The sequence below is a fragment of the Cervus elaphus genome, chromosome 22 (genome assembly GCF_910594005.1).
Source record: "Cervus elaphus chromosome 22, mCerEla1.1, whole genome shotgun sequence".
In the NCBI taxonomy this organism is placed as follows: domain Eukaryota; kingdom Metazoa; phylum Chordata; class Mammalia; order Artiodactyla; family Cervidae; genus Cervus; species Cervus elaphus.
Genome location: NC_057836.1, coordinates 60,501,201 through 60,528,765, shown reverse-complemented (window position 1 = coordinate 60,528,765; position 27,565 = coordinate 60,501,201). Strand labels below are relative to the sequence as shown.

The 27,565-nt window shown below is 39.5% G+C and overlaps 1 protein-coding gene across 16 annotated transcripts in view; it reads right to left on the bottom strand.

The window, feature by feature from the left end:
• Positions 1-1,716: 1,716 nt before the first annotated feature.
• Positions 1,717-27,565, bottom strand: part of LOC122680161 (cyclin-Y-like protein 1) — a 256,180-nt gene continuing 230,331 nt past the window's right edge. For 15 of the 16 annotated variants that reach the window (XM_043881201.1, XM_043881202.1, XM_043881205.1 and 12 more), the window contains 8 exons: positions 26,210-26,244; positions 20,783-20,883; positions 15,479-15,514; positions 13,288-13,339; positions 12,321-12,443; positions 8,286-8,446; positions 4,911-5,073; positions 1,717-3,788 (listed from right to left, as the gene is read on the bottom strand). In XM_043881201.1, coding sequence (XP_043737136.1) covers positions 3,675-3,788; positions 4,911-5,073; positions 8,286-8,446; positions 12,321-12,443; positions 13,288-13,339; positions 15,479-15,514; positions 20,783-20,883; positions 26,210-26,244 — 785 coding nt within the window. In that variant the 3' untranslated portion in view covers positions 1,717-3,674. Of the gene's footprint in view, positions 3,789-4,910; positions 5,074-8,285; positions 8,447-12,320; positions 12,444-13,287; positions 13,340-15,478; positions 15,515-20,782; positions 20,884-26,209; positions 26,245-27,565 lie in introns of those variants that run through there. The other variant, XM_043881212.1, reaches the window with a different exon arrangement.

The window sequence follows — 27,565 nt, the reverse complement described above, 5'->3', positions numbered from 1 at the left end:
TTATTTTTGCTGGCAGTGTCAGGCCGGCCAGGGTGATAAGTAGCCAACAGTTGAGATCTTAGGTGATCTAATCCTTGGTAGATGCTAGGGATAATCGACAGATTCTGCACAGAAACTAGCGCTTGCCTGAGAGAGGCTCTGCCAGCCATCAGGTGCTTTACCTAGTAGCTCTGAACTCACAGACCACGGCTTCTGGGCGAGGAACAGTCCTAGTCACTCTACACGTGGTAGAAGGCTTGTGTGATCAAAGAGTTCAGGTAACCTACATGCTGTATGGAAACACTTCCCAAAACACTGCATAACCTGAAATATAGAGTGAATGATTTTCCAGTAAATACTGACTTCATCAGCACTTTTAAAAAATCAAGTAATGGTATATCTTATAAAATGGGAAAACTAACAAATGAAACATGAGTTGTTATAAAACCAGGACTTTGTAAGGTTGAATTTCAATAATGGGCATACAGGGTACTTTAGATGTGATAGAATAGGGTCATGATAGAATCTGATACAGAATGGAAAAAACTTCTCAGAAACACTGGGCCCTAAGTTGTCTTAGGGTGAACCACGTGAATTTAATGTAGAAAAATGACAATTTCATTTGGTTCATACATAGATTTGAAACCTTTGTCTTGTCCTTATAAAGTTCAGTTCACAGTATTCCAGTTAAAATTGCACCGTCAGTATATTCCAAAAACTAAAAATGAAAATAAATTTGAGTTGAGGTATTCTTTTATAGTCTTAGTACTTTAGGGAATAAACTCTTCCTAGGTATAAAATCTCAACACTACCCTATTGCCCCTACTAGGAACTAGTTTTCATGCCCTATAGTACTTATGAGAATCTTTAAGTTTTCCATTTATCAAAATGGCTGTAATTGTCTCTAGAATTAACACTGAAAGAGCAATGTTTAGTGATTCTAACTTGTCTTCAAACTACAGTCGTGTCCAAGCAGTGTTCCTACCCCCACTTTTTTTTAACCTTTGACCACTCAAGATGTGACAGCATTTCTGCTTAGTAACTGGCATATTATTACATGGTACAAACTATCTTAGTGATTTGTCATAGTTTTTCTCTCCTTCTGCACTAATTCAGATTATTTCTCCTAATCAACAACTTACCAAGAACAAAGTTAAAAGATCTGACCTTAGGTAGTGAATTAAGGTGGATGAAGACACAACAATACTATCAGGAGTGATGGAATATTGCGCGAGTGCAGTGACTAGGGTCTTAGAGAAACCTGATGGTGGTCTGGTACATCACATGGCTTGTTTAACATCACCCTCTTTACAACAACCGCAGTTCTACTTCCTCTTATTCCATTTTCTTTCCTGTTCAGTGGCTTGAAATCCTCAAGTAACTCATGTTCTGATTCAACAGTATTTCTGTAACTCCTTTCTGTGTTTTACCTTTTATCTTCCAATGTGCTTTTTTCCCCTGTTGGTACAATAACACACAATTCCAAAGTGCCATCTAATGCACTATGCCACTGAGCACCACAGCCAGTGATTTTAAGTGTACTAAATTATCTTCTGGTTGAAAAGAACATAAGCCGAAGAAATAAATGCCTCTTAACTAAAGGCAACGGTCAAAGAAACTTTTGAATGGGTAGTCGGAAAATGCTTTCAGGCCTGCCTATCAGAGCGGATTGAGAACATTTGCGCTAAGCAGAGCCGTGATGTTACGTGAGCAGTGAGAAGGTGCACAACAGCCACGTATTTTAATTAAAATACTTTTATTCTTTTCTTTTAATATAAACATGAGGAAGAAAAACCACACAAGTTGTAGCATCCTTTTCAAAATAAAACTGCAATCGATACTTGAATCTCCAAGCTCCATAAACAACATTTTTTGAGGTCGTAGACTGTAATATTTTATATCCATTATTTATCGTTTATGTCTCTGTCCTTTAAAAATGATGGAACCTGTGGCACTCAATATAATGTGAAGCCTTGCTATAAAGAGAGAAAGTATTTATAGCCCAGAAATGCTTTGTTTACAGGCAAAATTCCTAGGATTATGTTTGAGAAGGTAGGAGAAAGATTTTACATAGTTGAGAACACTTTTTTTTTTTAATGTTTCACATTTAGGTGACATCATTACCAATTTCCTAAAAGACTGATTACTGGACCTCCCTGTCTTTTAATGGGCTTCCTGGTGGCTAAGTGGTACCCTGTGTTTTAAAAAGCCTGAGGTAAGGGTTCCTAAGATTTATCTTTCCTCAAGTAACAACTTGAACTGACACACCTACAGCCAGGTTAACACGCAGAACAGAAAAGCTGTTTCATGTCGCTTACTTCCCTGTCACTACTACTAGGGTCCAGTTCCTTTCAGTTTATTATCGATAACTAATGCTATTGTTCGTAATTCCTTTACCAAACCTATAAAAAAGAAACTTCCGGGCTCAAGCAGATCAACAGCCCAGCCAGGCAAAGGACTATTTTAAAAAGAGGAGGCCAGGTCTATAAAGATACAAGATATCCTCCTGAAGTCTTTGTGCAATTTGAAGCTTTGATACTTGTAGAAATATAAATGCTACAAACTTACAAAACATCACCTGAGAGTTTACTTGAATTTCTTCTAAACTCATTTAGTTTTGTAAATTTTAAACATTAAGCTCTTAATTTTAATCTTTTGTTTTAGCCTATTGTTTGCCATCTTCAAGAGGGACTGAAACAAAAAATTCAAATTAAAAGCTTAACATCTAAGATTTACAAAACCAAATGAGTTTAGAAGAAATTCAAGTAAACTTTCAAGTCACATTTTGCGTCTGTAGCATTTATACTTCCACGGCAGTGTCCTGGAGTGTCCAAGCACACTGTATTAAAGCTTAAAATTGCACCAAGACTTTTGGGACACCTTCTATTTCACTATCTGCTTATTCCTGGACTAACAGGTTGGCTGCAATTATGAAAATATCCTTTAATACAAGTATTTAACAAAGAGGAAAATCATCAGAAAATGAGAAGCACCATTAGAGTTAACAAGAAACGCAGCAGGGACCCAATAGAAGCAGGTAACAACATACTTTCTCTGCTTATGATCCCAAACATGCTAATATGCTAATAAGTAGTGCTTGCAAAAAAACTGAATGACAAGTGTTATTCAGCAGCTTTTTGGTTTAAACTGATTGCCAAAAATGACTAGCAGCTTCAATGAAATAGGGAGGAAGAATCCTTCAAAACCTAACAGTGCTACAGCAGTCTGTTCCTAAGTGGCTATATGAGTTGTCAGGAGTCCCGTGTTTGAACGGCAATACTGCACTGATTCTAAAGGAATATGCAGCAATATGGGTGAGAAAAATAGGAAAAAGTAAAAGTTATACAGTTAGTGTCTTTAAAGTCTAAAAATTTAAACTATTAAAAAAACCTCACATAGTTCACAGTTATCGGCCTACACAGTAAGCAAATATCTGTGGGTGGGTTGGGAGCTTTTAGCTTTGGAGTGGTTTTTGTAACTCTGTTTACATTAAAAAGGACAGAAGAGTGTGTTGTCTTGACAAGGTCCAGTTTTTTCCTATGACCATAACCTTTGCTGTCTGCAAGTCTCTTGAATTCAGTGTCTTTCTTCTGGGTGAAATACTAACTTTGCTGGTTTCTGAGCAGGAGAGGTGGTATTTCTCCAGTCCTTGTTACGAGGGGTTCATGATGTTACAACCCCTCACCTCTCTCTGTTCATGAGAGGATGGCATTGGAGCGCTGAATACCAATGAAATGATCAGCGCTGAAAGACCTTCTCACAGCAACTCTGCCCACTTTGTATTTGTCTTCACACAGTCTGGAGATGGCCTAAGAAAGTCAATCAGATAGAACATAAGTATAATTGGGGGAAAAAAGTTCCAACCTTAAAGAAAGCAGCATTGATAAGCCACACATCTGCATTCATTTAGGTTGACAGTTGCTGCTACTTTGGATAGCTCATATCTACACTGCTGATTCCCTAAGATAATATTCTTCAAGGGCTATGATGAGATTGCTGGGGCAGGGAGGAACATATTTAAAAACTGGGTTCCCAAAATAGGCCCCATCTAACAGCAATATGATGTTACCTACATACTAGGTCCTTAAGCATAATGAACACACCTGAGCAAAATCAGTGTTTACCCAGCTATTCAACTTCTATTCAGTCTTCATTATTTACTACACTACGAACATTTTAATGAGGGTAGGTGTGTGTTGAAGGCAAGAAAGGTCTAGTGATGAAGCACTACAAGGTGCTATTTCACATGCATGTAAATTATTGTAGAAAAATGTCTTATTTCTAAAGTACCAAGGTACCAGAAAAAGTGTCAACTTTATATGTACTCATTTCAGTTGTAAATTTTGCTGTATACCCACCAGAAATCACAAACTACTTCAAATTACTCTTCAAATCACTACTACAAATTCCTTCATCCCATGTATGTTACCACTTCCATTAAAAACCCACCTACTTTCTACATCCAGTTTCTGAACCCACATTCTAATTTCCAAGTATAGGTCTCACAGGTTAGCCCCTGATGCTTCTGGTCTAATAAACTCATGGGGCTGAACTGTGATACACAAACACACACTACAAGCTCAGGCAGTTAAGAATGGTAAGTAATTATCAATGTACATATGATTAGGGACACAATTATAAGAATTATTCCTGTATGGTTATATGTAAGTGTGGAGGTTCAAATGGAAAACCATTAAGAACAATTAAATCTGATTTAAAATATTCTGAATTATGGTTACATAAAAGATATCTGTAATTTTTTTAAAAAAAATAATGTGATATCTCTGTCTAACCCATAAAAGACACAGGGAATAAGATGCCAATGGGTTAATAAGCTCTGCAAACTGTCAGTCACTGCAGAGTGTAAGTCAGCCACAGACGCTGGCTTTGGTGGCTGACAGAAAACCCAGTTAGTGAATCCCCAGTCTTACCTCTAGGCTCTGTGCTCTTTCTGTGCTAAAAGGAGCAATTGGAAAACTCAGGTTGTCGTCATCTGCTAAGGAGAAAAGGTCAAAGTAGTATCTGGCATAAACACTGGTGGAAACCTTAAGATGAAACTGGAGGAGCTCCACAAAGTGCAGTTCCGCCTCATTCCTGGGGGAGGAGAAGACAAAACCAACATAGGACAATTTTAGTCAACTGGGCTATCTTCAGAAACCCCATTCTGTGCCACAACAGCTCTAAATACAGCTTGGAAACAAATAACGGCTCCCCAGCTGGATTAATACACTCATGTTCAAACAAGGGACAGCTCTTGGTGGTTCTTCCTGCGTCCTGGCACTTGGAGTTTGGGACAAGGGGGGGAGGTTACGGCCCTCTTATGCACCCATGCTGCTGACTCGGGGGCTCATTCCTCAGAGTTCCATCAGTGCAGCTGCGCATTCATGCTCCACGCTCGCTCACACGGCCCCGCTACAGTCATCAGATGACAGGAATGATGTGTGCTGTTTACTAGCTCTGGAGAACTTGCAGACATTCCCACAGATAACAGGAAGGGGCTTATTGAAGTAGAGACACGCCAACAAAAGGAGTAGGCACATCACCACGGCAACAAATGGGGCCATGGAGAGCCACTGCTATTATCTCTGAGGGGAGAAGACTCTTGAGGCAACAAGGATTCATCTCAGATAAATAAATAAATAAGCTACACGCGATGCGAAAGGGAATCCCCTCCCCCCGCTCCAGTGCAGGGGACTGTGGCAAAGGGCAGAATGCAAGTTTCTGTTCCTCTTAATCCCAGTAGGACCAGAAGGTGTTCCTGGGACAGGATGGGATACACTTTTCAAGCTATGGGAGGCAGTAGGATTAAGGGGAGACGTCTTGGCTAGACTAAATGCACCTGAGCAATGACCCCGATGGAGCAGTTCCCCCTGCGCTCTGTCCGCCGGCCCTGACTAGGACAGAAGGTGCATAGGCACGCAGGGGGCGAATTCAATGAAGTGGGAAAGTAGGGTCCTGGGAGCAGGTCTTTCCTGTGGGACCATACACAGTCATTAGCTTGTCTAATGTTTAAGTAAATAAAATCAGAGTAAGTCTTACCACTTTCACAGCAATCACTTTAAAGAGTTAATTATATACAAATGATAAATACCCAGACAAATGAAAGTGACTTATTTTTCAAAATATTTGTTTCCTGGTTTTAAAGTGTTAATATTTTATCCACTGGTAAGTCATCAAATGTTTGATGTTCTCCTGCATGGAGAGCAGAGTGTGAGCAGAAATGAGGTTTCTCATTTGCTGAACTTTAAACCTAACTGAACCTACCTCCAAAATTAATTTCCTGTTCATATGGCCATAAGTCTATAGAAATGTAAAACAGATAATGTTTTGATAATCAGCTAATGAGGACTTAATTTATTATGGGAATAAATGCACTTCACTATCCCTTTTATATTCTCTTCCACTAATACATTTTAATTGTGTGGAAATACAGTACTTCATAGGATTAACATGTCTATTAACAGAGCTTTACTTACTGAAGAAAAAGGCATTAGAACTACAGAATACGCTTCTGCGTTTTTTTTTTTTTTAAATGACTAGATGACTGAAGAGCATGCCATTTATAGGTGCAGCAAATTTTCTGAACAGCAGCTGCTCAATATATTCAAACAAGATACATGAATGTTAGAAAACTTTTAAGGAAAAGCTGATAGATGCCAATTTTTCAATTTAGACTCAAAATGAGACCATTACAAATAGCAGCCAACAGCAGGGGGATGAGACAAATGTGACTTGAACACTTGGCTGTAATGCTTTCCAGTTTCCAAAGATCATAAACAAAAGCAACCTATTACGAACATAGCTCCTGGTGATTCTGTTGTACACAGAAAAGGGCTGTTTACAATTAGCTTCTTCCTGTAGCTAGACACTGCCATCAGTGCTATTGGGCTCACATCTATGAACATCCACACACTTCCCTGCATGTTCTCTGATGCTGTAACTGGACCCAGAGCCCCCGTCAGCTTAGCTGCAGGTTCTGAGAAAATTTCAGCTGCCATCATGGCAGACCTGGTGTTTATGATTACACATTTTCCTTCCTTCAAGGAACCAGTTTAAAGATGGATGATAGTGGTGCTCAACGTCACCTTAGTTTCTACAAATTCCAAAAGTACTTCTACTTATCTCGAATTATCTGCCGTAACACTAAGGTGGCTACCAGCAATATCACCATGACACTTTCTATCATCAAAGTGGACATTTTCACCAAAAGCCACTTTGACAGCTACCAACAATCACTGGTCCCTTCTCTTAGTCACAAGCTTCTTTGCTTCAGTTGTAAATATGCACTTTGGTAAATCTGAATTAAGAGTCAGGGGCAAAGGGAACAAACTCTTGCCACTGCCTGCCATGACCTTGATCGTCCTCTGCTGTTCACTATAATAAAGAGGTGCCCCTTTACGTTTTCCTAAATGCCACCCACAAGGACATTTTTCCTGTCAAGTGAGCACTTCTAGAGTCTGCTGCAAATACCTCTCTGGTTCCTGCTGCCTCCCACCCTCGAGGCCCTTCCCTGCAGCCAGACAGCAAGCCTGATGTTTCACGCCCATGGGAGCATGCCATCTGTGAGGAACCCCCCAAGTTAACTCGAGGCCCCACCAAGTACCACTGTGGTTGCTGAGTGCCCCGGGTGAGGCCCCACTGACACTTCCTGGGCTATCTGAGACAAAGGAGTTTCCTAACTCAGCAGACCTACTTCTAAACATGGGGAACACTCCTGACAGTGGAGGAGACAGAACACAGAGATCTGAAACCTTTCTATTTGGTCATCTGTACATCATGGTTTCCGTAACAACAGAACCTTAGAGACAACCTCAGATTACAAAAGAAAAGACCTGCAAAAACAAACATACAGTGTGTGACTCAAGTTGAAGTTATAACCTCAGTAGTCTGGAGGTGCTAAGATCTCAGCAGTGACCACTTAACTTCCAAGGCCAGACATGTGTCTCTTAAAAACAGACTGGACCTGGTAGACAGCTTTAAGAAAGACGTGAAGTTATTTACTGCATCATGTTGTTCTGGTAGTGAGCTTGTAAAATGGCAAAAACCACCAGAAAAGTAATTTCAATTTATCAAGCAGAATATTACAACAGTAACACACCAAGATTTAACTAATTAATGATGGGAAATACAAATGGTTATACTACAGCTAGACAGAAAGAAGTCTAATTTTATATTTATACCTAATTCAGCTCTCTGCACAATGTAACATTTCTTAAAATGTAACATTTCTTAAGCTGTAAACTTTATGGGAGCAAATAAGGTATTGGAAAATGGTTAGACAGTTCACCGTAACCTTACAAACTCACATGTCCTCAAGTGTAATGTCCTTTAGGATCTGGCAGTAGTCCGAAATAGCCTTATCGTCCCAAACCTTGGAGGCAAGAAGAATGGCTCCCAAAACAATTCTTTTCCAGTTAGTGGGGCAAAGGTCGATCTCAGCATAAGTTAAAAGCCTTTCTAAGTAAACCTGCAAAAGTAGAGGACTGACCTTTGATTTTAGTTCAGTTTAAAAGCTGTCATAGAATTGTTAGGAATGATAGGTTTCATCTGTTTTTAACATATCTTTTATTCTTTGGTTCTACAGAGACTTTTGCTTGGCCAGCCAAGGCCAAAGGCCAGGTCACAGTTGTAAGGCAAATATTTCTGTCAGTCTGGTATTTCTACTCTGCCCATGTGAATTTCCAACCCAATTTTGGTCGCAGGAATGAAAGGACATCTCAGCATTCTAAAGACAGGCATTGTGTTATTACCTTCCCACTTGTAAAAGGCAGCACGTATGGCCCAGCATTGATTCAACCGTTCAGTAAATGCTTGAGTGCCTACCGTGTGCAATGTACCTACCATACTGGTGGTGGGTACGTGGCAATTTTACATAAAGCTTGAGTATGTAAAACTCTGGTAAGACTGAGCATTTCTTTATCTTCTCTTCAGAGGGTGAACTTGAAGATAATAACTGGTGGTCAAGGAGCCTCCCAGGTCAAGGAGCCTCCTTGCTGCGCCCCACAGGGCAGGCAGCACGGAGCAGCTGTGCTTTACACTCAGGGCCTCTTCAGGGAAGATTCACGCACAAAGAGCTCTTTGTTCACACCCCGATTTTTCACATCTCCATTATTTCATAACTCACTGGTCTTACATATTCTGCAACTTAGTCAATTTGTTTGGTTCTAAGGTGGTTAAGAGCTGCCGATGTCTGAATCCCTGGGGCTCCTCTAAATCTGCCAGGTAGTTTGTGAGATGACTTCATGGCTTCTTTTATATGTGTCAAATGGCTATTCTATAAAGAACCAGACCAAGTTAACAGCTGAGTAAAGACTAAAGACATAAGTTGTGATGGTGTTACCTCTGCAGAAGAAAATATATGCCATTTGACAAAAAGAAAAATGTCCCGTTATCAGACTGACAGCTCCGATCTGCCAAAGCTCTCCAAACTCAATTGTGTTTCAAACACGGTTACTGAGATTATATACTCTTAGTGAACTTCTGCACCCCACTCCCCAGAGAACTCCACACGCGCCAGTACTCTCCAAGAACGAGTCTCCCGCAGGGTCCGCCCCTCTGCTGTATTATGGCACTGACAGAGGCAGTTCAGCCTTAGGGGCAGTCCCTCAGCTTCCTCTCAGCTTCACTTTATAAAGGCAAACCTGGTCTCATTTACACCACTTGCCCTCCTGTCTCAGTGGAAGTTACACTTCTTTCTTTTCCCTGAAGCTAACTCTTCTATGAATGAAGTCAGTCCCACCTCTCATTTCTGCAGAACACTGTTCCCACAATTCATCTCTTCTTGAACAACCCCCTCTCTGTCAGAGATTTTCTCCAATGTTTTCTTACATGTTCTCAGCCCATCCGTCACCACCCCTTAGAACACTTCCTTCAGGAAATGTTCTGACACTGGCTCCTCATGACCCATCCTCTCCTTAGCCCATCTAGTCTGCCCCTGGCCGCCACTGCCCCCCTGAAACTACTGAGGCATGGTCACTGCTGCCTTCATGACAAACAGCCAGCACTCTTCATCACAGCGCCCCACTCCCCAGGCCTGCCCTCAGAGCTGAGAGACACTGCCACACGCCTGGCTGCCGGGACCAAAGACCTCCACTTGAGTTATCTCACTACCATCTGTTGGGAATTCTTATCTCCACTTTCACTGGTCACCTGCCGGCTCTGCTCTTCTGTCCGTCACTTCTGGCTTCTATCACTGCCATTGCCTCCTAACTTCTCTGCTTCCACTGAAAGCCAACCACAGTCTGTTCTCCCCAGAGCAGCCAGGAGAGCCTCTCAGATTAAGTGCACTTCACGGGCCTGCTCAACATCTGCCAGGGCTCTCCCATCAAACAGGTCACTTCTGTGGCCTGCTAGTCACGAGGCCCTGGGTGAGATGCCATCGTCCTTCTGTGCCCTCATTGTCTGTGCCTTCCCTCATTCCCTACTCTGATCACAGCGGCACCCTGCTGACCCCTCAGCACAGAACCCGCTCCTGTCTGCGCCTCGTGCTCTGCCCCCTGCCTGTGCTCTCAGGCCCCTCATCTTCCTCAGTCCAGCCAGGTCCTGGTTCAGATCTCACCTCTGTAAAGAGGCTCTTCCTGGTCTTTCTAGCGTGCATGTGTTAAGTCGCTCAGTCGTGTCTGACTCTGTGACCCCATGGACCCGTCTGGCTCCTCTGTCCATGGGGAATTCTCCAGGCAAGAATACTGCAGTGGGTTGCCACTCCCTTCTCCAGGGGATCTTCCCAAACCAGGGATGGAACCCAAGTCTCCTGCACTGCAGGCAGACTGCTTCCTGTCTGAGCCACCAGGGAAGCCCCTCGAATCTCTCCATCCCTTTACCTTGCTTTCTCTTTCTAGCTTTCACTACTACTTCAAACAGTCATCTTTTTAAAAATACTCATTTTAAAAAGTCTTACACTCTGTGGTACACCCGATACTTACACACACTGTAAATGAACCATACTCCATAAAAACTAGAGAAAAACAAAACCCTTATGTCTGCTATACTTACCTCAGAAAGGCAAGAACTCTCCTCTATGCCCAGCACTTAGAACCGTGACACGGGCAGGCATCTGGTGCCCATGTATGCCCTAAGGAGTTCCTTGGCAGCACTCAGCACGTGCACCATGCTCTCCTTCTTCAAGCTCTCCTGGCAGCTCTTCTGATTCTGTCCTGGGTTTCCTACCACTCCGGCCACTCCTCTGGGGATGTGTCCTGTGAGTGCTGACAGTCCCCACAGATCTATCTTCTCCTCAACTTTTATTTAACGTACTTTCTCTGCATTTGAACAGCTACACGTAATTCCCTGCCTCTTGCTCAGCTTCGGGCTCCAATCCCATACAGTCAAATGACTGCTAGACACTGTCACTCTGCTGTCTCACAGGTCCATCGGGCTTAACTTGTCTACAAAGAAATGCCCCTCTTCCAACCCACACACCCTCTCCTGCCTGCATTTCCCAGCTCTCCACGTGCCAGCGCCACTCCCGCCTCTCTCAAGCACATGCCAACTGAGCCCTGTACCTGGCTCGCAGCTCCAAGAAAAGGCCTGCGTCTGACCCGGGCCCACTGAGGGGAAGCCTCCTCTCCTACACTCTGCCTGCAGGGGCGCGGGCAGCGGTGGACGCAGGCCCTCCCTCCAGACCATGCAGCTGACCTTCCCCTATGGGTTTGCTATAGGGAGGAGTTAGGCAATCCCAACGACCTCTCAGCTGAATATGATGTATTAGTCAAATGATGAAATCTTACCACAGGAATTCAGTATGGATGACAGAAAGGTCCTCACATAGCTGGAGCTCGGCGGGCTAACCTGAGTAAAGCCTTTCCAAGCACTGCTGACACCCCAGTCCTGGGTACCTTCACACGCCGGCACCAGGGGACAGTAGAGATGGTTAACACTGTCGTCCAAGGTCAGGGAGGTGAAGGCAGTCAGTCTCAATCAAGACACACATCACACTGCCTAGGCAACACAGCCTGAGACTCAGAAACACACTGAATCTACACCTGCCGTGGGCCAGGAAGTTCAGTGATCGCCTCCATCCTACCACCCAGCACACTTTGCCGGTGTGCGCCTGTGTGCCCTGTGTGTGCATGCATCCTGAGGTGTGGAAGGAGAAACCAGAAGTCTCTCCTGCTGCCTTTAACATCAATTGTTTTGTGATGAGAAAAGCAGTGGCAACATTTTAAATCATGATGATTACTAAAGCTCAAATCTGTATGTTTTCATTCCTTTTGATACATTTCTCTTTAATAAAGTTCTGATGATCATTTCAGGAACCTACTTTCATTTGAAAAACAGGCCCATACCTTCTGTACAAGAAAAAAATTTCTAGAGATGCTTCTATTAAGAGAAAAATATATTACCAAAGTCACTATTGCACATTTAATAGTAGCCAGCTGGGCGGCACTGAAGAGAGCATACACAAATCTGTAGATGTATTTGGGTTCAGGATCATGCTGAAAGTACTCCTCCGGAACCCTTTCTCGCTGAAAGAAGAAAAAACACAGTGTTAAGTATCCACTGAAGAAAAATACTTAAAAGTACCCTCAAGATAGCAATCTTCACACGTGGGCCCACGTGCTACTTAAAATAATTTTGACTAGGTGACATATCTTGTAGTCTTTTAAATATAAACAATTGGATCCTAAAGTACCATAGTGATTCAATACTCACTACCATTCATTAAAGAAAAATGCAAGCACAACCTCAGAAAATGTATTTTCACCTTCTTCCCCAAAGAATTCTAACCAAATGCAAACTATTTTTAGGCTCAAAGTCTTGCTGATCATTGTACGTCATCAGACTTTTCTGCAGTCAACTATGAAAACACCTTTCCAGTGTCCTGTAACCAGAGGCTCTAAGAGTGTGCTCTCTTACACAGCGGTCACCAGTCACATGTGTCTACTGAGCACCTGAAGAAGTGAGTTTTTAAACCCTGTCATTTTAATTAGTTTAAAATTTAAACAGTTTTTAAATTTTCTCCTTAGAGGTCTTACATATGTGTTAGGAAATGTTTATATTGTGTGACGCTATGGAAAATCATCCTTTAAAAACCTACATTTTCTGTTGCTTGTGTATGTTTACTTACCTGCTCATTCGTCATACAAAGCGTAACTTGGTTCTTATCAGTCACACCCCTGACACAACATGCTTTTGGTAAAATTACTTGACATAATATGGGGTGGGGGAAGAAGACTTAAAGGAAGACAATCTTGGCTTTGAGCTGGAGGCAATAATTTTCTTCTAGTAATTAATTTCAAAGCAAATCAGCATGAAATAAACACAACTGTAATAAGAGAAAAATACACCTTCAATAAAAGTGACACTTACTGTGAGTGGATGTGATCTCTCATCAAAAATGTCCAAGGACCTATTAGAATCTCTATAAAATAAGAATGTGTATTTTAAAAATTAATTCAGGAGTTACTAGCTTAGTAAAATATCTGCTAAAAGTAGAGAGAGGAGTAGAGGAAGCTTAACCTTAATAAAGCAAACAGTTTTACATATTCTCCTGGATTCTGCCCTTAGAAAGGTTTTCTGACCTATTTTATACTCAGCACACCAAGTTGCATGAAATCTCTTCTATAACCAGCCAGAGCTGCCTTTACCCACACAGACCCCTTCTAACAGGCAATGTTCGTAGACCAATACATTTCCACTTCACTAACCTCACAATGGAATATACAAGAACATTTTATAAAGTGGTAGTAGTAGGCAATAAAGTCTTCTAACTTCAATGAATGTAAATATGAGATTCATGATTTTTTCTTGTCTCCACCCCGCTTTTGTTCTTCATATTATATTCTTATTGTTTATTTCTTCTTGTCTCTTTTAAATAGTTTGAGTTAAAAATTTTAATTGTCTTTTAAGAGAGACCAGGCTTTTTCTTTTAAATTCCACCACACTACTACACTGTGCCCATTTAAACAGTAGTTCTGCAAATGTGGTCTATAGGCCTCTATAGGAATCTCCCCTGGCCCCTCTTCAGAAATCCTGTAAGTCCAAGAGGTCAAAACGTGTTTTATAAGAATACCAAGACATCACCTGCCTTTACCCTGTTTGACACTTAACTATGATTGTATAAAAGCAAAAGTGGGTAAAATTGCTCATTTCTGAGTGTGAATCAAGGCAGTGGTATGAAACTAAATTAGAAGTCATTCACTTATTCCTGGCCAAATGAATGTAAAAAATCTGCTTCACTTAAGAACATCCATGATGAAAGAGTAAAAATTAAGTGTTCTTAAACCTTTACTCTTCTTCTTCATATTCTGAGTAAGCGGAAAGTATGCATTAAGCGCTTGTATGGACTGAAATATGGCTGTGCTAAGGAAGAGCATTTGTAACTTACTGGTAACCAAGTCACTTTCTTCCCCCTAGAACATCATATTTAAACCACTTTTTTCATGAAACGCCAATTGACAGTCATTTTTTCAAAAATGAACAAAGTGAGCCTGTCACTTCAAAGAAAACTCTAAACTATTTGTTGCCAATGATAAAATTCAAACCATCAAGCTAAAAATATTAGGATTTTTGGAAAATTTGTACCTTCCAGTGTGTTATTTATGGTGAGCTTGATTTATCAATACTTAAAGACTTTCCTGATAAGACTGGTAGTGATACTAACAAGAGTGAGTTTTTGACACTGTCTGAAGACATGTGAACCAATACTTTGCAAATGACAATGTATAATATAAAATCATGTACAGATAAAAAGATCCACTCAGTATGCATGACAGATCAATGGGCATTAATTTAACATAGTATCTACCTCAAGTTCACTGATAATGACTTGGAACTCCATCTTAACTAATTTAATAAACTGGCACATGTGGATTTTGGGGACAGTATCAAAGAATATGTCCAATTATCTCAAGGCTTTAAAAATTCACCTTTTCCCAACTATATGTCTGCATGTAGCTGGATCTTCATATTGCTTCTTCAAAGCAAATGACTGAAGACAATGTTGACATGAGAATCAACTGTCTCCTATTAATGAGATACTATCCTCTCCACTATTTTGTTGTGGAAAATGGTTATTTTTCATTAAAAAAATGACTTATGTTAAACACTGGGGTCCCCAGTCAGATGGTGATCTCATCCCTCAGGAGACAGTGTTCCTGTCCTAATGTGGAGAGAAGCAGAACACCTTACTTGCACCTACAGAGCAGAGGCCGGGGTGCTGCTAAACACTCTGCGGCACACAGGGTGGCACCCCACGCCAAAGCCTCATCCGGCTCAGAACTTCAGCAGTGCTGAGGAAAGCCTGTTTTCACATACAGTGGATTTAATTTTTTAAATTTTAAATTTCAATTTCTAATACAGTAAATATCCATGTAAACCACATAAAACTTAAAGAATTAAGAGTCCCAAAATAAAAATAAATGATTCACTTCAATACTGTAATGAAAGGACTCCTAACAGTAAAAGCTTACTCTAATACTGTCCATTGTTATTAACACTAAACTTGATACTGTGTAAATTAATTAGCTGGAATAACAAGACAGGTTTTAAAAGAGCTCACCTGTTTTTTATGTGGTTATATATTTCTAAGCTCACCCTGTGGAGGAAAAAAAAAATATTGTAATAATTGGTTTTTATCACATTAGGCCTGAAGACATTTTAAAGGGTTGGTAGAGAGGTAAGACCATCCAGATGCCCGGTGGCCCCCACACCCCCTAATTCAGAGCAGTACCCATAGGTGGTATCCCCCATGTTTTAGGTTCTTTGGCTTTTAGCAAAATTAGGAGACCCAAAATATAGATGTGCTCTTAGAAGACATGTTTGGGTTGATTATTATAATATATAAATTCTTACATATTTCCCCGGTCATTTGTCCTTCTATGCACAGAATCTTTCATCCCATACAAGTTACATCATCTATCCACATGGTTAAATTTAAGCCATACAGATTTTGTGCGTGTGGCTTTTTGTTAGGCACTGCATTTCAGTTGATTCCGTTCGGTAGTCCCCCTAACACATCTATTTTCCATTATTTCTCTAAAAGTAAGTAATACAAGTGCTCCATATCAAATAAAATGGATTTAAAATCACTTTCACACATAATTATTAGAAAATTTAATAGCAAAATTTTATAGTCACAAAATTGATGATAGGCCTAGTTATCCTGAAATAAGCACTGCTAATAAGGCAGCACAATACAACACAGTACACTATTAATGACAGGTATTTCCACATTATTTTAAATAAAGTATTAACTAACCAACAGGTACAAGTCCTCAGATAGTTTTTACACTACTATAGCCCTAAGTTATTCACAGATGCTGTGTATTAGGCAATTAAGGGGTTCTCTGGTTAAGTTATTTGCTTCCCTTTGTTCTCAGTATCTAAAATGAAACTCAAAATAATAGAGAGAAGGCAAATCTGAATTTTGTAACTCCTCTATAGAATCTTAGCATTTGCAGAAAGGCCTGTAACACTGTTAGCATCAAAGATGGATACTTCTATAGTGCTTCAAAGTTTCTTCAAATTGATTTTAAAGTCACAGAATTAAAAGTTACACGATAAAAAGGGCAACTGAACCTAATATGATACTTAACCCATTTTACAAATAAGAGAATCAAGGCTTAAAATTGACTTACTCAACGTCCCACCAGTTATCAGAAGTAGTTCTCTTTCTCCTACCCTCAAAGCAGAGAGTGGTTCCCAAGGTCAGCTGCACACTGGATTACCCGGGACGCTTTAAACACTGCCTGGCTTCTGCTTCAAAATGTTCTGATTTAACTGCATTAGGTACGACCTGGGCAACAGGATTGTATTTAAAGCTCCCCAGGTGACTGCAACGTGCAGCCAAGTCTAGGAATGAATGAGTCAGGGTTAAGATCAGAATCTCTCAGGATGCTTTTGTCTATGAAATCATGCCTCACACATCATTCCTCAGCTTGTCAAAAGGGGTGTGTGTGTGAGAGAAAGAGACACAGGGACAGAGAGGCAGATAGACCCACAGACTGTGTCTTGAGGGCAGGGAGGAAAGGTGGAATTCATGTATGTGTTCAGAGACATACATCTTGAAAAAGTTGCACAAGTGATTCTAATAAGGCTCACCTACCCCAAATGAAAACTAATCCCATCGTATTTTTCAAGATCATTCCTAAAAGCCAATTTGCCCTATTAATTTTCTCAGTAAACCTTTATTTCATCAATAATGAATGTGAATGGTCATTTTTAAAACTTAATGAGAAAAAAATTTACTTTATTTCCAAACACTAAGACTAGGTTGAGAATAAAAAGCATGAAACCTACTTGTCTGAGCAAGGTTAATCTTTAAAACTACTTCTGAATTATATACTGGAACATCAGGCTCTTTTGAATTCAAAAGAAGCTGTGAGTCTAGCCACAGTGAGAGTAGTTTTTAACCCACAGATTTAGAGTCTTGGCTGAATAAAAACATTCAGTGATTACGAGAGAAGTGCCAAAACTCAGGACTTTAAAGAGCAATGGGGCTCAGTTTTTGTTGAAATACGATTTGACCGAAACTAATATTATAAGAAAGTTACATTATTATGATTGTGAACTGGTTGTTTTTAATTAAAGTTAGAAGTTACTGATCATTTAAATAGCTAAAAAATAAAAAGCCTTGCACATTAAAAATTAAATTAAATTTATAAGCTAATTATACTTTTAAGACAGAAAAGTAAAATTAATGATAAGGATACTAATATATTTTTTTTAAATTTTATTTATTTTTTCAGTGGGTTTTGTCATACATTGATATGAATCAGCAATAGATTTACACGTATTCCCCATCCCGATCCCCCCCTCCCACCTCCCTCTCCACCCGATTCCTCTGGGTCTTCCCAGTGCACCAGGCCCGAGCACTTTGTCTCATGCATCCCACCTGGGCTGGTGACCTGTTTCACCATAGATAATATACATGCTGTTCTTTCGAAACATCCCACCCTCACCTTCTCCCAGAGAGTTCAAAAGTCTGTTCTGTACTTCTGTGTCTCTTTTTCTGTTTTTGCATATAGGGTTGTCGTTACCATATTTCTAAATTCCATATATATGTGTTAGTATGCTGTAATGGTCTTTATCTTTCTGGCTCACTTCACTCTGTATAAGGGGCTCCAGTTTCATCCATCTCATTAGAACTGATTCAAATGAATTCTTTTTAACGGCTGAGTAATATTCCATGGTGTATATGTACCACAGCTTCCTTATCCATTCATCTGCTGATGGGCATCTAGGTTGCTTCCATGTCCTGGCTATTATAAACAGTGCTGTGATGAACATTGGGGTGCACGTGTCTCTTTCAGATCTGGTTTCCTCAGTGTGTATGCCCAGAAGTGGGATTGCTGGGTCATATGGCAGTTCCATTTCCAGTTTTTTAAGAAATCTCCACACTGTTTTCCATAGCGGCTGTACTAGTTTGCATTCCCACCAACAGTGTAAGAGGGTTCCCTTTTCTCCACACCCTCTCCAGCATTTATTGCTTGTAGACTTTTGGATAGCAGCCATCCTGACTGGCGTGTAATGGTACCTCATTGTGGTTTTGATTTGCATTTCTCTGATAATGAGTGATGTTGAGCATCTTTTCATGTGTTTGTTAGCCATCTGTATGTCTTCTTTGGAGAAATGTCTGTTTAGTTCTTTGGCCCATTTTTTGATTGGGTCATTTATTTTTCTGGAATTGAGCTTCAAGAGTTGCTTGTATATTTTTGAGATTAATCCTTTGTCTGTTTCTTCATTTGCTATTATTTTCTCCCAATCTGAGGGCTGTCTTTTCACCTTACTTATAGTTTCCTTTGTTGTGCAAAAGCTTTTAAGTTTCATTAGGTCCCATTTGTTTATTTTTGCTTTTATTTCCAATATTCTGGGAGGTGGGTCATAGAGGATCTTGCTGTGATTTATGTCGGAGAGTGTTTTGCCTATGTTCTCCTCTAGGAGTTTTATAGTTTCTGGTCTTACATTTAGATCTTTAATCCATTTTGAGTTTATTTTTGTGTATGGTGTTAGAAAGTGTTCTAGTTTCAGAATCCAGATAGGAAAAGAAGAAGTGAAACTCTCGCTGTTTGCAGATGACATGATCCTCTACATAGAAAACCCTAAAGACTCTACCAGAAAATTACTAGAGCTAATCAATGAATATAGTAAAGTTGCAGGATATAAAATTAACACACGAAAATCCCTTGCATTCCTATATACTAACAATGAGAAAACAGAAAGAGAAATTAAGGAAACAATACCATTCACCATTGCAACAAAAAGAATAAAATACTTAGGAGTATATCTACCTAAAGAAACAAAAGACCTATACATAGAAAACTATAAAACACTGATGAAAGAAATCAAAGAGGACACAAACAGATGGAGAAACATACCGTGTTCCTGGATTGGAAGAATCAATATTGTCAAAATGGCTATTCTACCCAAAGCAATCTATAGATTCAATGCAATCCCTATCAAGCTACCAACGGTATTTGTCACAGAACTAGACCAAAGAATTTCGCAATTTGTATGGAAATACAAAAAACCTCGAATAGCCAAAGTAATCTTGAGAAAGAAGAATGGAACTGGAGGAATCAACCTGCCTGACTTCAGACTCTACTACAAAGCCACAGTCATCAAGACAGTATGGTACTGGCACAAAGACAGAAATACAGATCAATGGAACAGAATAGAAAGCCCAGAGATAAATCCATGAACTTATGGACACCTTATCTTTGACAAAGGAGGCAAGGATATACAATGGAAAAAAGACAACCTCTTTAACAAGTGGTGCTGGGAAAGCTGGTCAACCACTTGTAAAAGAATGAAACTAGGATACTAATATTTTCAAGTAGCATTTCCCAAACTGTTCTGGAAAGTCAACATTCATATGCTAAGAAGACATTATTTAATGTTCCATGGACAACCCCAAGGGAGGCAGGAAGGTCTGCATCCTGTTTCGTTTTTAATTCTCTCTCTTAAATAAACTTGAACATTCCCATGATTAGGGCGTTTTGAACTGTGCATCTCCAATTGTGGACTATGAGGGGCTTCCAGAAGTTGAGGAATAGTTTTCGTCATTGTAACACTGTTCGTGTCTTCTTAAGTATAAGCCTGGCCACAGCCTTGTTTCTGAAACTTCATCTCTTTTTTTGTTCTCTGCTTTGATTGATACAGTGTGTTAGAGATACACATATATAAACAAAAATTAAAAAAAAAAAAACAAAAACAAAAATTTAATGTGTCTATTAAGTTAAAATCTCAGTTGAACAAATTTCATCTATGGAGAAATTAAGCTTGAGAGTATGCCCCTTAAAACGGTTTTGATATATTTTCCCCCTCTTTGGGGGAGAGGAAGGAGAAGTAAAATTTCCTACAGAAATATTGCAGGAAAAAAATGCACAGTGGGATAAATCTGACCAAGTCCAGTTAAATTTAACTGCAGATTCACTTCAGTGCCAATAGGGGACAAGCTGTTCCTTCTTCTAATGGTAGCTTCCAAACTAGTATACATAGTTGTAGGACTCTCCCAACTCATAAAGAAATAATTTTTTTTCTAGAAACATACAATAAACAGGTACCTCTGTTTCTCATTATGTTCAACATTGTCTTAACAATAGAAATGAATCAAATGAGGTTTACATTTTTCCTGGGATTTCTCACTTGCTAACTGACTTTCCCTTCTATCATGTACTCTATGATTAACATGGAAACTGAAGACTCATATTGAGAGGTCCCTGAAGCCAACATAGAGTTGACACCAGTTTCTTAACCTGATCACTGAAAAGGACAAACCAAACGAATGCAATAATGTATGGCGAGGATGCTTTCAGCATGAAGGGGGTCTGCCACTCAGCCTTGGCAACCTAGTTGTACTCACCATTTTATTGTGGTTCTAAGATTAGGCTCGCTGACTGTGCTGTCATCTGGAAATATGGTTGGGCATGAGCTATACCTTTTAGTAAGCTTCCTTGGAGATACCTGAAGGGGAAGGGAGATAGAAGAAAATGTCACAGTAAGTTAAACCTATAAAAGTGTGTTTTTTCCTTGGTTAAAATGTCAAACGATAAAGCATTAAGATTTTCCTTATACTCCATGAACTGCTGAGTGTGGCATCACGTGCAGCTCCATGGGAAACCTCTGTACTCTCACTTCCACAGGCAAGATCTGAGAAATGTGGTATAAACTGCTGCTCTTGAAAAAGGACCCACAAATGAACCTGGAAAGCACCTATTATAAATTGCCTTTATAGTAATGAGAAAGCTTTTAGTAAGACTTCAGTGTTTCTTCCTTAAGCAATGAAATGCAGCGGAGATTTCTATTTCTATTCATTTACTACAATAAAATGCAATGCTTTATATAATATCGATGTGAGAGCATTTCATTGCAGTCAATGAACGCCAATCATAAATGTATTAGTTTGGGAGACAGTGTGAGGAAACAAGCGTTTTTGAATCAGAGGCTGGGCATGCCAGGGCTGCTCTATCACTAGTGACCTGAAGGCCATAAATCTCTTTGAGCCTCAGTTTCCTTATCTGGAGGATGAAAGGGTATAGCTTTAAGATTCTCTCACAGCCAAGAAACAGACAAAGCAGCTCTGAGAATTTCACGGTTAAGTAAGACTGCCATTATATTACACAAGGGAGAGCCTCAGAGAATACTTTCCACTCATCTCACAGTTTTATTAATTCTACTCTACATGTTATCTGCCACTCATCATGGCACTCTGCTGCCTTGCACATGCTGCTCTCTGCCTGCAGTGGCTTCTTCCTCCTCCTTGTCCCAGCAAGCTTGACCCCATCGACCTCCAGCAAACCTCAGCCAGCAGCCACACCACCAAACTTCTACCTTTCTGCACACTTACACCTCTGTTTCACCACCTGTTACATGGTCTCAACTGCTTGCCTGGTATCCCCCTCCTAAGTAAGCAAACAAGCTCCTCCAGGTGACAGATTCTTACTGCTCCTCCTCCAGCTGCTGAGAACAGAATCTGGGACAAATTAGGAATCAAGAAGCATTTGACCAATTATTTAAGATCGATTACAACTGGAAGGTAAATCATGCTAATGATACACATTCAAACTATCTGCAGTGGTGCTGGGTAGGTGACAAAGAGCTTTGTCAGACCCTCTAGAGAACAAGCTATCTTTAAAACACTTTAGAAGTATCCATTTATTTGTGAAGAGCCCAAAACACAGCCATAGTCAAATACTAAAACAGCCTGAACTATGTGAGGACAATTCTCTTCCTTTAAGTAAAGGCCAATAATCAAATCCCAGTCACTGTCAGTAGCTCTGAGTAATAGCATTCTTTAATACCACAGAACACAAACAGTTTTAACACTTGGTTTTCTTGGGTTTTGTTTACTAATTCAGATGAGCCTTCCTTCCTTCTATTAAAATAGTTTTCACCACGCTGTCACACTCTATCCATGTCCTCCACAAACGCATCAAAGGTGAAACAAGGAGAAAGTCTAGTCAATGTTTTTTTTTAAATACAGAGCATTTAAATAAACATTGCCAGTAGCCAATAATAAGAACTATCCAAATGGGTGTATAAGCCACCGTTTTGCTTGTTTCAGGTATTTTATGGCAAGGCCACTTACTCCTTATTAACAAAAAGTTCTACACATAACATACCTGAAAAGTACCACTATTTGGGAGAATTTCTCCTTCAAGCTAGAAATGATTTCAACTGAAACTCATATATTCCTTAAGCCATCTGGTTAATGTGTAATTTCAGAATCTCAAAAGAGACACAGCATGAAAACTGTTCATTCAAATAGTTATATTCTAAATGAAGTTATCTTTTAAAAGGTCACCACTATTAAGAGTATGACACATTACACACAGTAAAAGTCAGTTCTGACTATAAAATCTACCTATGAGGGGAATAAAAATAGTAAGAAAATGCACCAAAATATAGACTAGTTTGTAGAGCTTTGGCTTTGGGTAACATTTATCCCGTTTTTCTCTATTAAAACTTTTTTCTTTATTATGAATTATCTGTTTATCTTTGGAAATATTAGTGCTGAAACGTTTAAGAAGTTTAATCAGACGTAGCCCTACAGACTACGGGCGCTCATTTAGTCTATCAGTAACCTACAGACTACTGGCTAGATCCTACCAAAGAAATAGTGAACGCTTCTCCAGGCCTACTCCTGAAGCAATTCAAACTTTTGGCATCTACTATTCACTAAAGGATGGCAGAATTAAAGCCTCTGAGCAAAGCCTGGATGTATTAGCTGCCAACAGGTTACTTTCCCCTCATCTCACTTTAAAATTTAAGGTAACTGTCCTTTATGATTAAAGCCTTATCATCACTGGCTCAAAACCTCAATAAACTACACTGACAAAGATTAATGATATAAAATGCAAATACAAAAATCAAACAGCAGAACCCACTCACTGATAGTTTAATGTTCAATGAAGAAGAGTATTTACCTTCATTCAGAGCTAAGGACAGAACAGATGGACTTCTACAATCTTTACAAGAAGGGAAAAGGCTTACTTAGTAGACTTCAGTGTTAATGGCAAAGACTAGAAAATCATCATACTGGAAGACTAATAAGTAACAATCCCCCCCAAAACTTATCATTAAAAGTCAAGCACCTGTTGAAATTCTGCCTCCACCCAAGTGAATCTTCCCATCCTGCCTACTGCCTCTGAGTTTAACCCATCAAAAAAATTAAGCTGAAATTCACTTTTTTCTTCCCCTTTCCACAAGCTTTAGATGTGTTTATTAATAATTATTAAGACTTTAACTTAAAATTTTGTAATATTCTATGCATTAGCGTGGGGCTTCCCTGGTGGCTCAGTGGGTGAAGAATCCACCTGCCAATGCAGGAGACGCAGGTTTGATCCCTCAATCAGGAAGATCCCCTGAAGAAGGAAATAGCAACCCACTCCAGTATTCTTGCCTGGAAAAGTCCATGAACAGGGGAGCCTGGTGGGATACAGTCCCTGGGGTTGCAGAAGAGTCATGTCTGACTTAGCAACAAAACAACAAGAAGTGCATGAGTGTAAACTACTCCATCCACATTACTGCATGTTAATGGCCAATGTGGCAGGATGAGTAGTCTGAACAGGATTCTTATCAAGGCCTTAGTAGAAATGTGCAGTATTCTAATTGTAGGTATAATAGAAAGTACTGTCTGAGTCAGTATCATTAACTATACTGAATTAAAACTTTTAAACTGAGAATTTACATTCAAAGTATAAATCCAACTTTGAGTGGACCAACCACAAATCTACTTCTTTTCCCACCTTCTTTCAGAGATATCATCTCATTAGAATTAAAAGTATTTTGTCAAAAAAGCTGTACCCAAGACAGGATAAACTGCAGATGATTTTTGATGTTTGAAAGATGAAAAAATGAGATAAAGGAGTAGTAACTGACATGGCATAACAGAGGAAGCACAACCTTGGAACTACAGAGTGACTGGGCCAGGAACAACAAAACCAATCTGGCTTACAGAACCCAAGGCAGGTTCAAAATTCAGAGACGTGGTCGCCAAATCCGTGCAGTGAGGTCTATCAGTTAGCAAAGTGATGCTTCCAATTAGATCTTAACAGACAGCGAGGGACCATCACATGTTTGAGGGAAACCTCCAAGAAGTCACAGATCAAAGCAGGGAGAAGGAACTGATGGGAATGATAAAAATCCAGGAGCAAATAAAAACTTAAAAAAAAATCTTCAACATCTACAGAAAGATGAGAAATTGCATCAGTGAAAAAAAGAATGAAAGGATGGAAGAGAACTCTAAAAAATAAGGTAGACAAAACAATATATTCAATAGAAGGATTAGAGCAGAGTCAAGGAAACCTCCATGAAGTAGGACAAGAAGACAAAATGGAAAACAGAAGGGGAAAAAAATCTGTACAGAAATATTGCTCTAAAATTCTCAACATCTAACAGGAATCCAAAAGAAAAAAAATAGAAAATACCAAAGCAGCACACAAAAAATTCACTAGAAGAAAAGATGTTCTGCATGTTTAAATGCCCCAATAGCGTGACAAGGTCTATACCAAACCATGTTATGAAATTTCAAAACCCCACAAAGACAGAGGGTACTACAAAGTTCCACAGGAGGAAGGAATGGAGAAAAGACTAACTTGGTAATATACAATGTATCAAATTCAATAGATTTAAGAGCAACACTGTAAATGAGAAGACAAGAGGGAAATGTCTCTAAAACTGCAAAAATTAGTTTCGACCTAGAATTCTACACTGTATCAAATAGAAGGAGTTTCACAGAGGCTAGGTCTTTATAAAATTTTTGCTCATGTGCCTTTTTCCAGGAAAATGTGCTCCAGTAAAACAGGACAGAGGGAAACAGAATCTAGGACATAGGCGATCCAACACGAGAGAGCAGTGATGTGAGATCCCAGGTGACTTCACATAGATATCCCAGGAAAACAGGCACAGAGCTAGTCCAGGAATCATTAGTATGTAGGAGGTAGGAAGACAAAAGGTTGGCGAAGAGTGTCTCCAAGAAGAAATGGAACAGATGTGGTTTTCTGGATGGTAAATATTTTTGATAGGCATGTGACAAATGTTACAACATTTGGGGGAAAAAATAGCTGTTAGAGTGAATATAGTCAGGAAATTAATTCCACAGAACAAAAATGAAGAATGTGAAAACAGGGAGACTGGCCAGGGAGCTACTCAACTATGTTGGGCTGTGTGAGATCATGTTTGCTAGAAAAAGCAGAACTGGATTATCCTGAGAAGTGTAGAAGTGCTCAGATTTCATTAATATTGAAGAAAAAGAATGAAAGGTGTATAAGGAGGTGGCACAGAGAACTATATGGCTCAGCAATGAACAATACTTGCTTAGTCATAATAAAGTAAACAGTGATTCCGATTTAACAAAAACTGATGCATGTAAAGGGACCAGAAGGAGGGAAATAAAATCACGGTGGACGAGGAGGTTAAGCTTTCACCTGTTGTGCCAAGAAGTCAATGGACGGTGCTAAAAATTAAATTACCTATTACACTTTTATTACTTTGGTTAAAAACTAAGATAAAAAATTTAAGGCAAAAGAATTTAAGGTAGATCTTTATGCTATAACCATATTATTGAAATTTAACTTAAATGTCAGGACCCTTAAAAAAAAAAGGGTACTACTAAGTCAAAAACCTTTCTGAATATACTTGATAATTAGGAACTAGAGATTCAGAAATTTTATAAATAAGAGGTTAAATGCTAACAGTATTGGATCCATCATACTTTTTAGGAATCATGGCAGACATACTTTTAATTAATCAAACTATTGATTTCTTAACTTTTCAACTATTTACTCACATGGTTTAAATGGTTGCTCTTCCTCTTTTCTCGCACTAAGAATAAAAAAAAAACTAACTGATGAATTCTGATAAAACTACCATAGAAAAATAAGTCACTAATTATCTGATGGATTACCAATATACACAATGAGTTAAAATTTCATTCTGTTTTTTAAAATAACTTCCAACAAAATATATAATTTAAACCACCCAGCAAAATGAATCCTATAAATAATATTTAAAAACTTAGTTTTACTATTTGACTAATACTAACAGATACTCTGTATTAGGTACAAATCAAAGACTCTCCATTTACAAAAGAAAAGGACAAAGCAAATTAGGCCAGGTGAGATATTTAGCTGATAAAAAAATTTACCAGCTGCACAGTATGTAGTATTTTCTAGTTCTACATGTACTTTAGTCACCAGGATTAACAGATGACAACTCCAAGTTCCAGTTTCTGGTCAAGCACCCGTGTCTCTGGAAGCATCCCGAACCACTTATTGGTCACCTACTCAAACACCCAACTTAAAAAATACAGGTTCTTTACACACTGGAAAGTAATCTATAAATTTTAACATACGTGCTGACCTCACTGAACATACATCGACAGCACATAGAACTGTTTTGCTCCAACAAAGGCCAGAAGAATATAAGCTCAAAGAGGGTCTTAGGCCATACACTTTCCCATGGCATCACAAGCACGAATTCCTTTAGACTGAGGAGAGACAGGGGCATGGGAGAGTGTTTCTTCTCCTCTCTCCACCGTCTCTCTACAGTGTGAGCAGCTCAGGAGTCTGGAAAAGACTGAGAAATACAGTAATCCTAACGAAAAATAATTGCCTCAAGGCAAAGTACACACACTTTAAGAAAATGCAAACTAGAAACCCCAGGAGCTCCCAGGTTGGAGAACATGTGGTACACTCTGGGCCCTGCCCCCATGCCTGGCCCTCTTCCGTCTGGCTGTTCCTGAGACAGACCCTTTGATAAAAACCAGTAATCTAATGAAAATAAAAGAGGAAAAGAACCCTCTATTTTTTACTGTGCTGCATTACTTCAAATATTATAGAACGTTCACTTCTGGTATTCCTGCTCTCATAAACAACCGAAAAACCTGATCATATATGGCTTTTTAGCAAATAAACTAGGATTTAACATATATTAAGGAAGACAAGCAGGCAAGACAAGCAGGAGTGCAAAAACTTCTGATTCTCATCTTAAAACAAGCAGGACACTGGAAATTTACACAAGGTTTCCCACACTGAGGATAACCTTCTGGAAAATCCCATATGGCAGGCACATTGGTCTGATTACCCTGACCCAGCACTACATCAGGATGAAAGAACTTTGAAGAGCTAAAAGTTCTTATAAGAAC